We start from the raw sequence: 13,263 nt of genomic DNA on the forward strand, positions 1-13,263 counted from the left end.
TTGCGAAATTTGATTCAATTAGATTCGGCGAACTTTTACCCTTAAGCCTTCACCCTAAATCTGCAATCGTTTTACCTCAACCCTAATTCCAGCTAATATGGCCGGCGATTCGATTGAAGCGACGCGCCGCAAGCACCACCGATCCTCCACCGACGGCGCGGAGGAGCTATCGAAGCGCCGCAAACATCGCCACCACCACCGGCATCGCCATCACCACCGCCATCGGAGCAGCAAAGAGAAGGAAGAAACGACAGAGCTGCAATCGTTGGAAGGTGATAGAATCGATGATGCTGAGGTTGAAGAAATCAAATTAGAAAGTACTGCGGAGGACGGTGGAGCTTCTTTGGTGAAGCATAAATCTGATCTCGCCGGATTGGATTATGAGATGGAGGAAGGAGAGATAGTGGAGGATGATGGTTTAGCTGATTTGGTTAACAAGGATTCTGATAAGTTGCAGAAGAATTCGCAATCGGATGCTGAGTTTGGGGGAATTAAGAAGAATTCTCAATCGGATGTTGAATTTGAGGGAAATAAGAAGAATTCGCAATCGGATGTTGAATTTGGGGAAATTAAGACAAACGGATGTGTTGATTTTAACATGGTGTGTTCAGATCCCCTTGCTTATATCTACATTTTTTTCACCCAGTTTGGTATTCATTGCTTCGTGGTGTTTTATAGGTTCTTTGAATGTCTATTGCTTAAGTTTTTTCACTGGAGTTTGTTTCATGGACTTGGTTTTTGTGTTTTCTTATAACGATGTTGTCTCCCAGTCTGTATATGACGTGTTGCAACTGGCAAAGTGACCCAAAGTCAGTTCTTTGGGACCCGGATATCATGAGCTCCCATGACTTCCTTTTATGTTTATTGCGTCGAGTTTCTGATCATATTTGTAGTGATAGGAATATGTTATGCTTTCATGCAAATATTCTTGCTGCATTACATGGATCCGGAAAATTTTATGAAAAGAGAGCCTTGCACCCCGTATTTACAATCTGGTGTCAGGCAAAGTTCCTTTAGGTGTTTCCACTTTCCAGAAGACTGAAATGATGGCCTTGAATTGATTGTAAGACTTGGTTACGTGTTCGGAACTTAATTTGCAAGCACAGTTAGTTATGTATATTTTTGGCTTGTTGAGTAATGTTTCTGTCATATTTTTTCTTTTCAGGAAGTTAATGAAGATAGTCCCGAAACAGTTGGTAAAAGATTTCAGAAACTGGGGAAGGACAAAACGGATAGCAAAGAAAGTGGTGAGATAGATCAGGAGAGAATATCTAATTCCGTTGGTCTTGCAAATGGGGGTGATGATCATAAATATCAGGAAGTGGATAGTACACATCTCTCCAGAGATGATAAGAAAACTCGAAATTTTGTTGATGAAGTTGACCGAACAGGTTTGAGGAAATCCTCATCTTCCGAGAAAGAGAGATCATATAGTAACCTATTGAGGTCACCTGATTTGTCTAGGGGAAGGTCCCGGTCCCGAAGTATTGTACGTGAAGCTTCCGTGGAGGACCCCTATCGTAGGGAGAAGAAACGTCGGAGTGTATCTAATGATGAACGGACTGCTAGAGATGCCAAAGCATACAGACACAGCAGTAGGGACATCAGTGACAGAGAACGGGAGCGTAGTTCTAGCAGCAGATATACGGAGAGAGTAGAAAGACATTATAGCAGGGAGGCTCGGGACACATACAGGGAGGGCAGCAGGGAGAGGGATAGAGATAGAATTAGAGACAACGAAAGGAAGGAAGAGGATATTAGAAGGGAAAGAGAAAGAAACAGACTTCAAGATAGATATCTAGGAGAGAGGGAGCAAGATATGCGGGAGAATGACTGGGAAAGGGAGAGAGGCAGAGATAGGGAGAGGGTCAGAGACAGGGAAAGGGAAAGGGAAAGGGAGAGAGACAGGGAGAGGGAGAGAGACAGAGACAGGGAGAGGGATCGAGTAAGAGAAGATCAGACCAGGGATCGGGAGAGAGACCGACAAGGGGTTAGAGATGGCAGAAGAGCTAGAAGCAGGGATAATGATATCGATCGATTAAGCAGACGCCAGAAATATGACAAGTGTGAAGATGCTGATAGAGATAGGGTTAATGAATCCAGGCACAGAAGACACTATGAAGATTACCATACAGATAATACTAAAAGAAGTGATTTTGAAAATGAGAGGTCTAAAGATAAACTGGGTAATGAGAAGTTGGAGAGGTATATATTTATTTTAAAGAAATTACTTGATTTATGTTTTTTTTTTCTCCATCACCCACCTTTAATTGTTCATTTTGTGCTTTTGGTGGTCACAGAGAAGATGATAGGCAAGAGGACTATCAAGAAAAGATTGCAGTGCAACTTGCCGAACAGGAAGAGGATGATCTTGAGAAAATCAAGGAGGAAAGTAGGAGGCGAAGGCAAGCTATCCTTGAAAAGTACAAAAACAAACAGCAAAAACCTGAAACCCGTTTACAAGGTATCAGAAAAGATAATATGCGCTAACTCTTTGGTATTTGCCAACATGAGTGTTTCTCTAGATGTTTGGCAAATAGTTAAGCTTGAGCTTCACTGGGAGCAACACTTTCTCAATATTATGTTACTTTTATGTGCAATTTTATGGCATTTTATTAAGTTACCTGGTATTCACAAGTTCGTCGTATTTTTGCATTCAAGATAGAGATGGATTTGTGAAATAACAGGATGTCTATGCTGGATTATAATTGAACTATCCTAAATTATTTTCTCTTTAAAATTTGAAATTTTACCTGATTTTATGACAACATAGTCACTTCTCCTATATGGATATTGGATGTTAATATGTTGTCTAATGTTTGCTTTTTTCTTATGGTATTTTTATGTTTCGTTAATTCTTGCATCTTACGTGTCAGTAGTGGATACAGTGGGAGAATCTTCAGCACAAGGTATATCTGCTGAAGTTCTACCGGAAAACTCTGACAATCAGGCTGAAGGAGCAGATGATTATGTTCCTGAACCATCCTTTGCGGTGGGGAAATCACCTTCACAAAATGGTCTTTCAACTGTTGAAATGGCCACTGGAACTGGTGGGTTAGGAGAGGGTACCCCCAAGGTATTGTTGTTGCCCTTGATTTAAAATATTGTGTATTATCAGCAATCATGAATGACACCTTTTGTTGGTTGTATGTGTGATCTTTATATTGTAATATCATGTCAATTGTCAAAGAATGATGTGTTTCCTTGTGGAATTGTTGCAGAGCGAGAGATCCAATGATATGTTCTGTGATGATATTTTTGGGGAATCACCTGCTGGAGTTCGTAAAACGGTTAGTCTTGGTTCTTTTTTACTAAACTAAATTTTTAATTGAAGTCATGTTGTTGATTATTATTAGCCCACGGAGTCTGTTGAATCTTTCCCATGTTGTAGTTCTTTTATGTGCTCTTTTAGGAGCCATTTGCTGCTTCTCTTCTTATTTGAATCATACACTTCTTCAGGGTAAAGGGGATGGTTTAGCTGCTGAAAAGAGTGGACTTAATGATAATTGGGATGACGCTGAAGGTTACTATGGTATGTGCCTGACCATTAATATCTCTGGTTCATTATGTCTGTATACATGTTTTTATAATGATCCTGATATCATCTTTGTGATGCTTTTGGCTTGGTTAAATTCCTATTTCCTGGTAAAAGATGTTTCTTTTATAACTCAAAACATATCACACTTGGTAAAAATTGGAGTTTCTGGTGGAGTTGGGCTTGGTGAAGTCTCATTTTCAAAATGATTTGGATTATTGCCAAACCCCCAAGATCTATGTGCCTATTTGTATTCGTGTATCTGCACTATTTCTGAAAATGTAAATTTTCTGTTGGGTCTAATTGTAGTCTTATTATGTTTTTGACAACCAGGCTACCGTTTTGGGGAAGTACTTGATGGCCGTTATGAGATAATAGCTGCCCACGGAAAAGGTGTATTTTCAACTGTTGTTCGAGCAAAGGATCTAAAGGCAAAATCTGATGACGCTGAAGAAGTAGCAATCAAAATCATACGTAACAATGAAACAATGTGACTACCTTTCTTTTTCCTTCTATTTAGCTTTAAATGGTTGTGATCATTGGAAGCCCTGTGCTGACCATCTTAATGTTCGTGTTTTGTCTTCAAATACAGGTATAAGGCTGGTATGGAAGAGTTGGTCATTTTAAAGAAGTTAGTCGGTGCTGACTCTGAGAGAAAGCGCCACTGTGTTCGTTTTCTTTCTACCTTCAAGTACAGGAATCATCTATGTTTAGTTTTTGAATCTCTTCATATGAATTTACGTGAAGTTCTGAAGAAATTTGGTCGTAATATTGGTCTGAAGCTTACAGCTGTGAGGGCATATGCTAAGCAACTATTCATAGCATTGAAACACCTGAAAAATTGTGGTGTTCTTCATTGTGATATCAAACCAGATAATATGCTGGTATGCCGGCAGCTTCCTCTTCTTTTATTTTCTAATCATGTTTTAGCTTTCCTGTATACCATTTTGAATTGATAAGTTTGATTTCTTTCTCTAGGTGAATGATGCAAAAAATGTGTTGAAGCTTTGCGACTTCGGTAATGCCATGTTTGCTGGTAAAAATGAAATCACACCATATCTTGTTAGCCGTTTTTATCGTGCCCCTGAGATAAGTAAGTGTGACACTATTTGCTATTTAATATTGCTTTCTTTTTAATCCTTTTGTCTCATGATTAATTGGGTTTATTTCTGTCTTCAGTTCTAGGACTATCATATGACCATCCTATGGATATTTGGTCAGTTGGTTGCTGTTTGTTTGAGCTTTACACCGGGAAGGTCCTATTTCCTGGTGCTACTAACAATGACATGCTTCGTCTTCACATGGAACTGAAAGGTCCTTTCCCAAAAAAGATGCTGCGTAAGGTAAGTATGAAGTTCTGTTGTTTGTGCTGGGCATTATGCCCCTATTTTGTTTGTTTTGTTATTTGATGGTCATGGGTACTTGCTACTTTGTTCCAGGGAGCATTTACTGATCAGCACTTTGACCAGGATCTGAATTTTCTTGCAACAGATGAGGATCCAGTCTCCAAAAAGGTTGGTATGCTACGTTTAGATTGCTTAGCTATCACTATAGATGATACTCCACTTTCATGTCAGTTATAGTGGATCTTTGCTTTTGTTGAATTTTCACTCTGTTATTGGCAGCTAATAAGGAGGTTGATTGTGAATATCAAGCCAAAAGACTTTAGCACATTAATTTCAGGATCTCCGGGCGAGGATCCAAAAATGGTTGCTAATTTTAGAGATCTTATGGAAAAGATATTTGTCTTGGATCCAGATAAGAGGATGAATGTATCACAGGCCTTGGGCCATCCTTTCATCACGGGCAAGTGAACCATGATGATGATTTCTGACTACAGAACTGCTGTTGCATTAGATACTCATGCATTTGGTCTCGTCTCAATACTGAATTATCTAATTGGACATTTATCTGTCTTTGTCTTCTGTCTGGGAGCGAGAATTCAGGAGACATTGAATGGGGCATGGTTGGAGTTCTTTGAGATGATCTTGGGGAAGGCAGTTATGGAGTTCTATCCATGGATTGTTTTCTGTTTCTATTGTAAGAAACTCACTGAAGGCGTTTCCTTTGCTTGTACTAATTCTTAATGATGACAATCAAGAGAGCTTTAGAAATCATTGTTTTTCAGTCATTCGGGTTTACTTCTACTCTCTATCTGGTATTAATAGTTACATTGGTGGCTCTAGTTTCCTCAGCATAGAGATCTGAATAACATTGCCTCCATCTATATATATATATATATAGTATACAAGACATGCTTTTTTAATCTGGTTCTTTTTCGGGAATTTATTCCTATACTCTATTGTAGGACATTTGGTTCTGGAGAGTCTAATCTAATCTTTCATTCAGGACCCTTCATATGCTATGAGGAAACTGTTCAATGGTTTAGATGATTAAAGGCATTCTGGAGAAGGTACCTTAGTTTGTCTTTTAGGAGTTTATGTGGTACCTTTAAGACCTAACCAATTTGAACGCGAATTATTCTAATGATTTTTATTGTTCACATTGGTTTGGATAGTCAAGCTCATGAATGGTAAATTTGACAGCAATATTTGCCCTTCTCTGTGACTCGTCTATTAGCATATGAATGTTCGAATGAATACTTGCTAGTAAATTCATTGTTGGTCTACTGTGCTTTTTGTTGCACCATATGTGCCTTCGCATGGGTTTTGTTTTCTTGCTTCTGCCTTAGAACTTTCATATTACGTACATTGATGTTGACATATATCTGATCCATGGTTTGGTTGTTCTGGAGGACTGTATACCCTGAAGATGTTTGGATGCTGCTCTGGAGTATGAAATAACTCATGTAAGTTTCGCTTTTGATATTTCTATTCCATTTTTCCTTTCATCTATATCTTTCTCTGTTGTTGGGAGGAGGTTGTTTTGGTAATGTACCATTCATTAAGTTGTTCCAAAACTAAATCATGACCGGCATCTGTTGTGTTTGTAGGTTGAGCATCCCTTCACAGTGGTAAGTGATTATGTATTGTGTTGCCTATTGTTTTCGGTCTCTTTCTTTTTTTGCTGCTAATCAGGTTTCTGATGCTAAGACGTCCTTGGCATCATGTCCATCTATTTATTCGATTTTCATTCAAATGACTGCCCAGTTCGTTTCCATTTTTTTGATTGACAAACCCTGGGTCACCTTCATTAGGCTTTCTTGAAGGGTAAGTGATTTTTTTGATATGCAAATTGTGTGAGATGGTATTTGGCAGAGTTCTCAGCTTTGTTCTTTTTAATTTACAGTCCCTTTGCTTTGCCCAATAAAGCGCGCATATTTATTTCTTCTATTTTCCTCATTAGAAATTGTTACAATAATACTTTTGCTATCATAATTTAGAGCAATTACACATACACACCATGTACAAACTGTTGAATTTCTCGTCTAAATTGCTTATTTGCGTCTGGATTGCCTTGCTTCTGCCCTGCCCCGTGTCGTTGAAGGACTGCAAGCTGCCGACACCACGATCCTCATCGGATTCTGGACCAAGTTCCTCCTTTAGAAATAAGAATTGAATGTAGTTGTAATAGCCGGACCGAAAATGGAAAGTAATCCAACTATAGAAATGCCTTGAATTTGTCAAGGTATTGAACAAGTTGACGACGATTTCTGGTATTGAAAAAATTAAACTAACTATTCGAATGATTATTACAGAACACTAGAAGTGATTTTGATCCAATTTTTACGGAAAAGTAGCACACCATATTGTACGCTTTAACGAAAATGTCAGTATGAGCAAATGCCATACATTTAATTTTAACGATTTTTTTGGAAAATGCTAAATTTGTGGTATGTTGAAATCCAATATATAGTACATTTATAGTGTACTCTCTCTGTCCCAGCTCAAGTGATTAATTTTTTTAGCCATTGTTTTGTGAATATGATAATACATTGTTAAAGTAGTGTAGAGAAAGTAAAGTAAGTGAGAGAATAATATAGAAGAGAATCGTATTTATATTATTCTCTTACTTACTTTACTTTATCTCCACTTTAACTATTTATTATTATTATTTTTTTAAAAATCTGGCCGAAAAACAGACAATCACTTGAGATAGGACGGAAGGAGTATCAATTTTCAGTATATTGGGACTCTAATGTTATGAAATATTGCTATACACAAATGCATATTGTTATTGTATGAAAATTTAAAATCTTTCGATATACAAAAAAATGATACTACTATTTTTTTGTGTTTTTCGGTTCGAATATACTCCCTCTGTCCATGAAAAATAGAATATATTTGTCATTTTTAGTTGTCCATAAAAAATAGAGCACATTTAATAAAGGAAAGTTTTTAACAATACTTTTTTCCTTACTCTCTTATTAATAATATGGATCATACATTGATTCCACTAACACTACTTCTCTCTTACTTTTTTTTCCCTTCTATTTTACTCTATCAATTCCACATTAAAGCATGTAACATTCATAATGCGTTCTATTTTTCGTGGACGGAGGACAGAGCATGTGAAATGTGATACATCAATTTCAGTTGAAATTGCACGAACAGCGGGGGTAAGTAACTGGAGGCAAAATAAATCTTTAATGACTAGTATCATTCCACCTCGGCATTATTCTGTAAACAGTCCCAGTGCTGTTTCCTTCCACTCTCAACTCTTAGGGCATTAGCAATGGGGCGCCCTAAGGCGCGCCCTATGGCGCGCCACGTCAGCAGTTTTATCCTCCTACCTCCCCACCTGCAGTGGGGCGCCCTAAGGCGCGCCCTAAGGCGCGCCTAGGCGCGCCACATCATCATTTTATTTATTTGTTTAAATTGTTTAAATGTTTTCAACTAACAATTATACGAGTAAATAAAAGGTTGAAATAACAAACGGGGACACATTAATAAAAAAAGAAGTTACACGTTTAAACTTACAAAAAAAAAAACTAAGTCGGTGCAATTCCCAACTTCCGACGCAGTTCATCTATCAATGCCCGGAGGTATTCGGCTTCGTCGGTCGGTACAGTTCTTGAGGGCCTTGTTCGTCTCCAACAACGTCCTCGCCATCGACGCTCAGTGTCGCCAAATTGACGAATACACTTCGGATACTGCCTGGGGCGGGCCATCGTCCGCGACTCTATCGTCCGTGTACGCCACAATGGGAGGACGATGCGCGATGCCTATCGTCCGCAGCCATCGTCCGTGTACGCCACATGGGGCGACGATGGCGCGGACGATAGGCATCGGCGCGCCCCCTCCGCGCCCTTAGTATCGGCCGCGACGATCGTCCGCGACCTATCGTCCGTATCCGCAATGGGCGCGGACGATCGATGGCGCGGACGATGCGCGCCATCGGGCGTGCCATCGTCCGCCCATTGCGGATGGCCTTAGCTCGTGAAATCGTTATTTTCCGGCGACGAATAGAAAAACCGGCGGAGTAAAGACATTCGGAGATGCAATCCTCCACGGTGACATTATGCACCGCCGTTTCTCCGCTGGCGATAAATTGCGCTTCATTCAGACCGTTGAGAATCGTCAATTTTAGAACTCCTGCTTTGATTTCTAGTGTCGATTTTATCGGCGATGACCGGAGTAAACGACGTAGTCTGTCTATTTCTAGTAGATGCGCGCGGCGGTTGCGTTTGAATCGAAATTTCATTTCTAGTACCACTGCCGCAGCTGGCGGCGGCGGCGGTGGTTCCGTTTCGGAGCTGAACGACGGCGCTAGGAAACTACTGCAGGTTATTCTGTGGATAGCTGAGGCTGTTTATATCGTTTGGCTCTTCTTACTTCCCTATGCTCCTGTAAGTATAGCTCCTTTATTTAATCGATAATTTAGCTTGATTTCTATTTTTCTCTTCTTTTTTAGGTATTACTATTTTTATTTCCGCATTGCCTCTGTTTATGGATCAATTCATTCATAGTTCAGTTTGATTGTATCTGTGAAATTTCATTAATGTTTGAGATTCTGAGGAGAGTGTGATTGCAGCTGTTGCTCTTTAGGCATAAATCATAATGCAACTTCGAAATGAATTAGAATTTTACTGATGATTTATTTGTTTCATATTTGCTTGTAGGGGATCCTGTCTGGGCCATTAGTTCAGACACAATCAGTTCTCTGATAGGCCTTTCACTCAATTTCTTCTTTATTCTGCCTTTGACAAACTTAGGTAATGCTTGTGCTTTCTTCCAGTTGCATCGTCGTATTTTATACGGATATGCTACTTACTCTCGAATTTAATGCTACGTGTTATCAGTGTGCTGCTGTTTTATGCCTTATTGCAAGTATCTTGATCATGTGTGAGATTGTACTTTGGCAGAGCAGTCGGTATTCATCTCATCGAGGCACCAGTTCTCCATCCAGTAAGTTTTACAGGTATAGCAAACTTTTAGAGCCTCGTTCTGTTTTAGGCTGATTTTGTATACTGGTATCTTGTTTTGCTTAGATGTCTGAAGGATTATTCAACCTTGTTATTGCGTGGACGTTGATGTTTGCTCCTCTGCTTTACACTGATAAACTGAGAGACAGATTCAAGGGATCAATTGATGTATTATGGGGCTTTCAGATGTTTCTCACAAACAGTATGCTTCTCAACTTGTTTGTGCTTGCCCCACACACACACAGTCATTTGATATTGCTTTGATGTATTACCCTTTACATGCTCATCTCATTTGCAAATTCTATAGTTTTAATGATTCAGATTGTGTCCTCAATTGTTACTTTTATTGGCTGCAGCGTTCTTGATTCCTTACATGGCAATACGTCTGAATGTAGCTCAAGAGGACGACACTCCAAGAAAGACTTCTCAACTTGGTTCAGTCATGACAAACGGAGCAGCCATTGTTGGACTCACTGGTGGGCTTGTAAGCGTGCTGTCAATAGTTTGGGCCTTTTACGGTCGAGGAGATGGTAATTTTGGTGATTTGGGAGAAAGACTCGAGTTTCTGCAAAGCTATCTCGGATCTGAGAGACTCGCCTATGCCTTCATCTGGGATATCTGCCTGTACCTAGTTTTCCAGCCATGGCTGATTGGCGACAACCTCCAAAACATCCGACAAGACAAAGTTGCTTCGGTTAATCTTCTCAGATTCGTCCCAGTAGTCGGCCTAGTCGCCTATTGCCTCTGTTTAGACACCGGCAAAGAGACATAGCCTTGTATACTAGATTTGTTACTAATGCTTTGATTATTTAACGGATTCTAAAACTTCATTCTTGAATGTGTGTTATATCTTGATAAGTTTGCAATGAAAAGGGCCCTTTCTATTGAGAGTCAAGCAGGTAAAATTACATCACAAAGTCAAAATATTACAAAATGAAGTGTCGAATTCAAGACAGATTGCCACCACTCTGTTGCCAGAGATTGATGATGTCTGTGGCCTGATTGAGAAGAATGATCATCTTCTTCTGCGAGATCCACGGCTTGCTCTCGAGAGTCGCCTTGAGCTCTTCCCATGCATCCTTCCTCGGCCAGAAGAAGTAAGGGCTCAGCGGCACGGAGCCATGCCCGGTATGCTCTGATCCAGCCCGAGACCGATGTTCTTCTCCATCCATATGAACTTCAGCACCAGCCGCGGCCGCCCCACAGGCTGCTTCACAGCTGACTGGTAATAATATATCGAAAACACACACTCACTATGTGCATTTCATGATTGGTAATGTATAACAGTATATAAATTGTGATAGAGCAATGCTTATAAAAATTAAATCTTTTTTTATGCAGGAGATGGTGAAAAGCTAATTGAGCAGTGTAGGTGAACCTGAGGTTGTGGGACGACTTCGACGGCTGTTTCTGCCGGAGCTACTTCGGTGGCGGCGGCCGCGGCGGGCTTGAATTTGAGGTGAGTAGAGCGCAATTGGGGAACTCTTGGGTTCACAGAAAATGAGGTTTTTGAGGGTGGGGAGGAGATGTTCTTGAAAACAGAGGAAGGGCGGCTTGTAATAGGGCCCTTTATGCTTGGTTGCACTAACATGGATAACATCTTCTGCTTTTCCCAAATGGAGAGAGGAGAGGAGAAGGAGAGATAGAGAGGATTGATGGTGATAAGGTAACCAATCTAGAAGAGAAGGGAGGGGCCATGGGCCTCTTAATTGGGCTTTTAATAAAACTAAGGATCGATTTAAGCCCACAACTGAAAAATGGGCTTGGTTTTCTTATCTAAATTTTTTTGATCATATTAATAGAATTTAAAAGATCATGGGTATTGCATCGGCGGATCCAATGACTATTTCACATGTTGTCATGCTGATTTATAGATATTTCGAAGAATGTGACAACATGCCATGGATTTAAGACGGCTTTGTTCTCAATTATAGGTACATCGAAAGATGTGACATATATTTAAAATAACTCCATAACAAAGGTAGGAGTCGAACCTCTGGTCATTTGATTAAGGATGAACGGGTTATATTCTACTTGACTGGTTCAATAGAAAAAATAGATTAAACATTGACTACCATTTGATTAAGGATGAACGGGTTATATTCTACTTGACTGGTTCAATAGAAAAAATAGATTAAACATTGACTAAGCAAATAGTAAGCCATCAACTTAATAGTGTAAGCCATCAACTTAATAGTTACATACTATTGGAGGATGTCACGCGAAAATCTAGAGAATCAAACTAGTCAACAATAATTATGCATAATTAATCACTAACTTACAAACGACTGACACCATAAATAAATAAAATCATAAAACAAAGCATGTTTATATTAATAAATATCTTGCATAATGATTTGACAATGAAATATCTTCAAAAGTAGAAGTCTCGACGTTTACATGTTAGTCGCGTTCCCAACAGACGAATGGCTCTAGGAGTTTCGAAAGAGATAACAAAATTCATTGAAAATATGTTTACGGCGACGATATCAGTTTTAGTACGAAATTGATAAAATATGAGAGAACGAGAAAATTAGTTAAAGTACTATTAGTGGATAATAAGACACATAAAAGTCAGTAGATTCACCAAATTAGTAGTGTGATGTGTGGTGATTTTTTTTTTGAAAAAAAAGGCAAACCAATTTTGAGAGACTAACCAAAATAAAATATTTTTTTGTGATGGATAAAGTATATACGTTCTTCGTTCCTAAATTGGTTAGTGTATTGTAATTTACGTGAAGAAACACTTTTTTCTTGACAACGACTTATACATATATCTTTATATGCTTATGCGTGAATTTAGTTGATAATTTGTCCTCCCTTCGTTCCCTCATAGTTGAAGCAAAACGTTTCGGCACATAGTTTAATAAAGAAATGTTGAGTGTGTTAAATAAATATATACAAAATTAAGAGAATAAAGTAAGAAAGAGAAAAAAGTTACTATATATGGAAATGACTCAACTATAAGGAAATTTCACGAAATGGAAAAATGACTAAACTATGAGGGAACAAAGGGAGTATATTACTATTATTTTGCATTATCTTTATGATTTATTTCTATGGTTGTTAAAATTTTGATTTATTTATATTATTTATTTTGCTTACTTCTGGATATTTTTTGAATATATTTCATAGTATATTATTTTCTTAAACTCTCTCTATCTATCTATCGATTACTCTCTTTCTCACTGTATTTTCTCCCCATCCCATATTTCAGTGTTGCTTATTAACAAACTTACAAAAGTGATTGTGTGGAGAAAAGTTGTGGTTTATGCTTTTTATAGATAAAAATAACTTGATATATGGATAATATGGTATATGATAGATAGAAATATATGGTTATTGCCATGTGCAATTTACTTATTTGTAATGAAAACAACCAAAAGTGCTGAAAAAAGAGCAT

General features: G+C 38.7%; 2 protein-coding genes and 1 pseudogene across 10 annotated transcripts; 2 read left to right on the forward strand and 1 right to left on the reverse strand.

Moving 5' to 3' along the window:
* LOC121790817 (serine/threonine-protein kinase prpf4B-like) lies at positions 1 to 7,192 on the forward strand. Of its 9 annotated transcripts, XR_006048420.1 has the most exons (16): positions 1 to 601; positions 1,166 to 2,205; positions 2,301 to 2,464; positions 2,880 to 3,076; positions 3,222 to 3,290; positions 3,460 to 3,532; positions 3,869 to 4,025; positions 4,128 to 4,419; positions 4,514 to 4,628; positions 4,715 to 4,878; positions 4,975 to 5,049; positions 5,161 to 5,575; positions 5,885 to 5,948; positions 6,291 to 6,344; positions 6,489 to 6,509; positions 6,983 to 7,192. XR_006048420.1 is itself a non-coding variant. In XM_042188928.1 (12 exons), the coding sequence occupies exons 1-12, from the start codon at positions 98 to 100 to the stop codon at positions 5,347 to 5,349; spliced, it is 3,039 nt and encodes a 1,012-aa protein (XP_042044862.1). In that variant the 5' UTR covers positions 1 to 97; the 3' UTR covers positions 5,350 to 5,666. The 9 variants fall into 9 exon arrangements, 1 of the variants encoding a protein (XP_042044862.1); XR_006048417.1 differs by having other exon boundaries at positions 5,885 to 6,344; positions 6,489 to 6,705; XR_006048418.1 differs by having other exon boundaries at positions 5,885 to 6,344.
* Positions 5,353 to 10,663, forward strand: LOC121790819. The gene is made up of 5 exons (XM_042188929.1): positions 5,353 to 5,575; positions 9,558 to 9,650; positions 9,806 to 9,843; positions 9,927 to 10,062; positions 10,217 to 10,663. Exons 1-5 carry the CDS (start codon positions 5,353 to 5,355, stop codon positions 10,630 to 10,632), a joined length of 906 nt encoding a protein of 301 aa, XP_042044863.1. The 3' UTR covers positions 10,633 to 10,663.
* A 56-nt stretch (positions 10,664 to 10,719) lies between these two features.
* LOC121790814 lies at positions 10,720 to 11,480 on the reverse strand (annotated as a pseudogene).
* Positions 11,481 to 13,263: the final 1,783 nt, after the last annotated feature.

This window comes from Salvia splendens, unplaced genomic scaffold, assembly GCF_004379255.2.
Source record: "Salvia splendens isolate huo1 unplaced genomic scaffold, SspV2 ctg630, whole genome shotgun sequence".
NCBI lineage: Eukaryota > Viridiplantae > Streptophyta > Magnoliopsida > Lamiales > Lamiaceae > Salvia > Salvia splendens.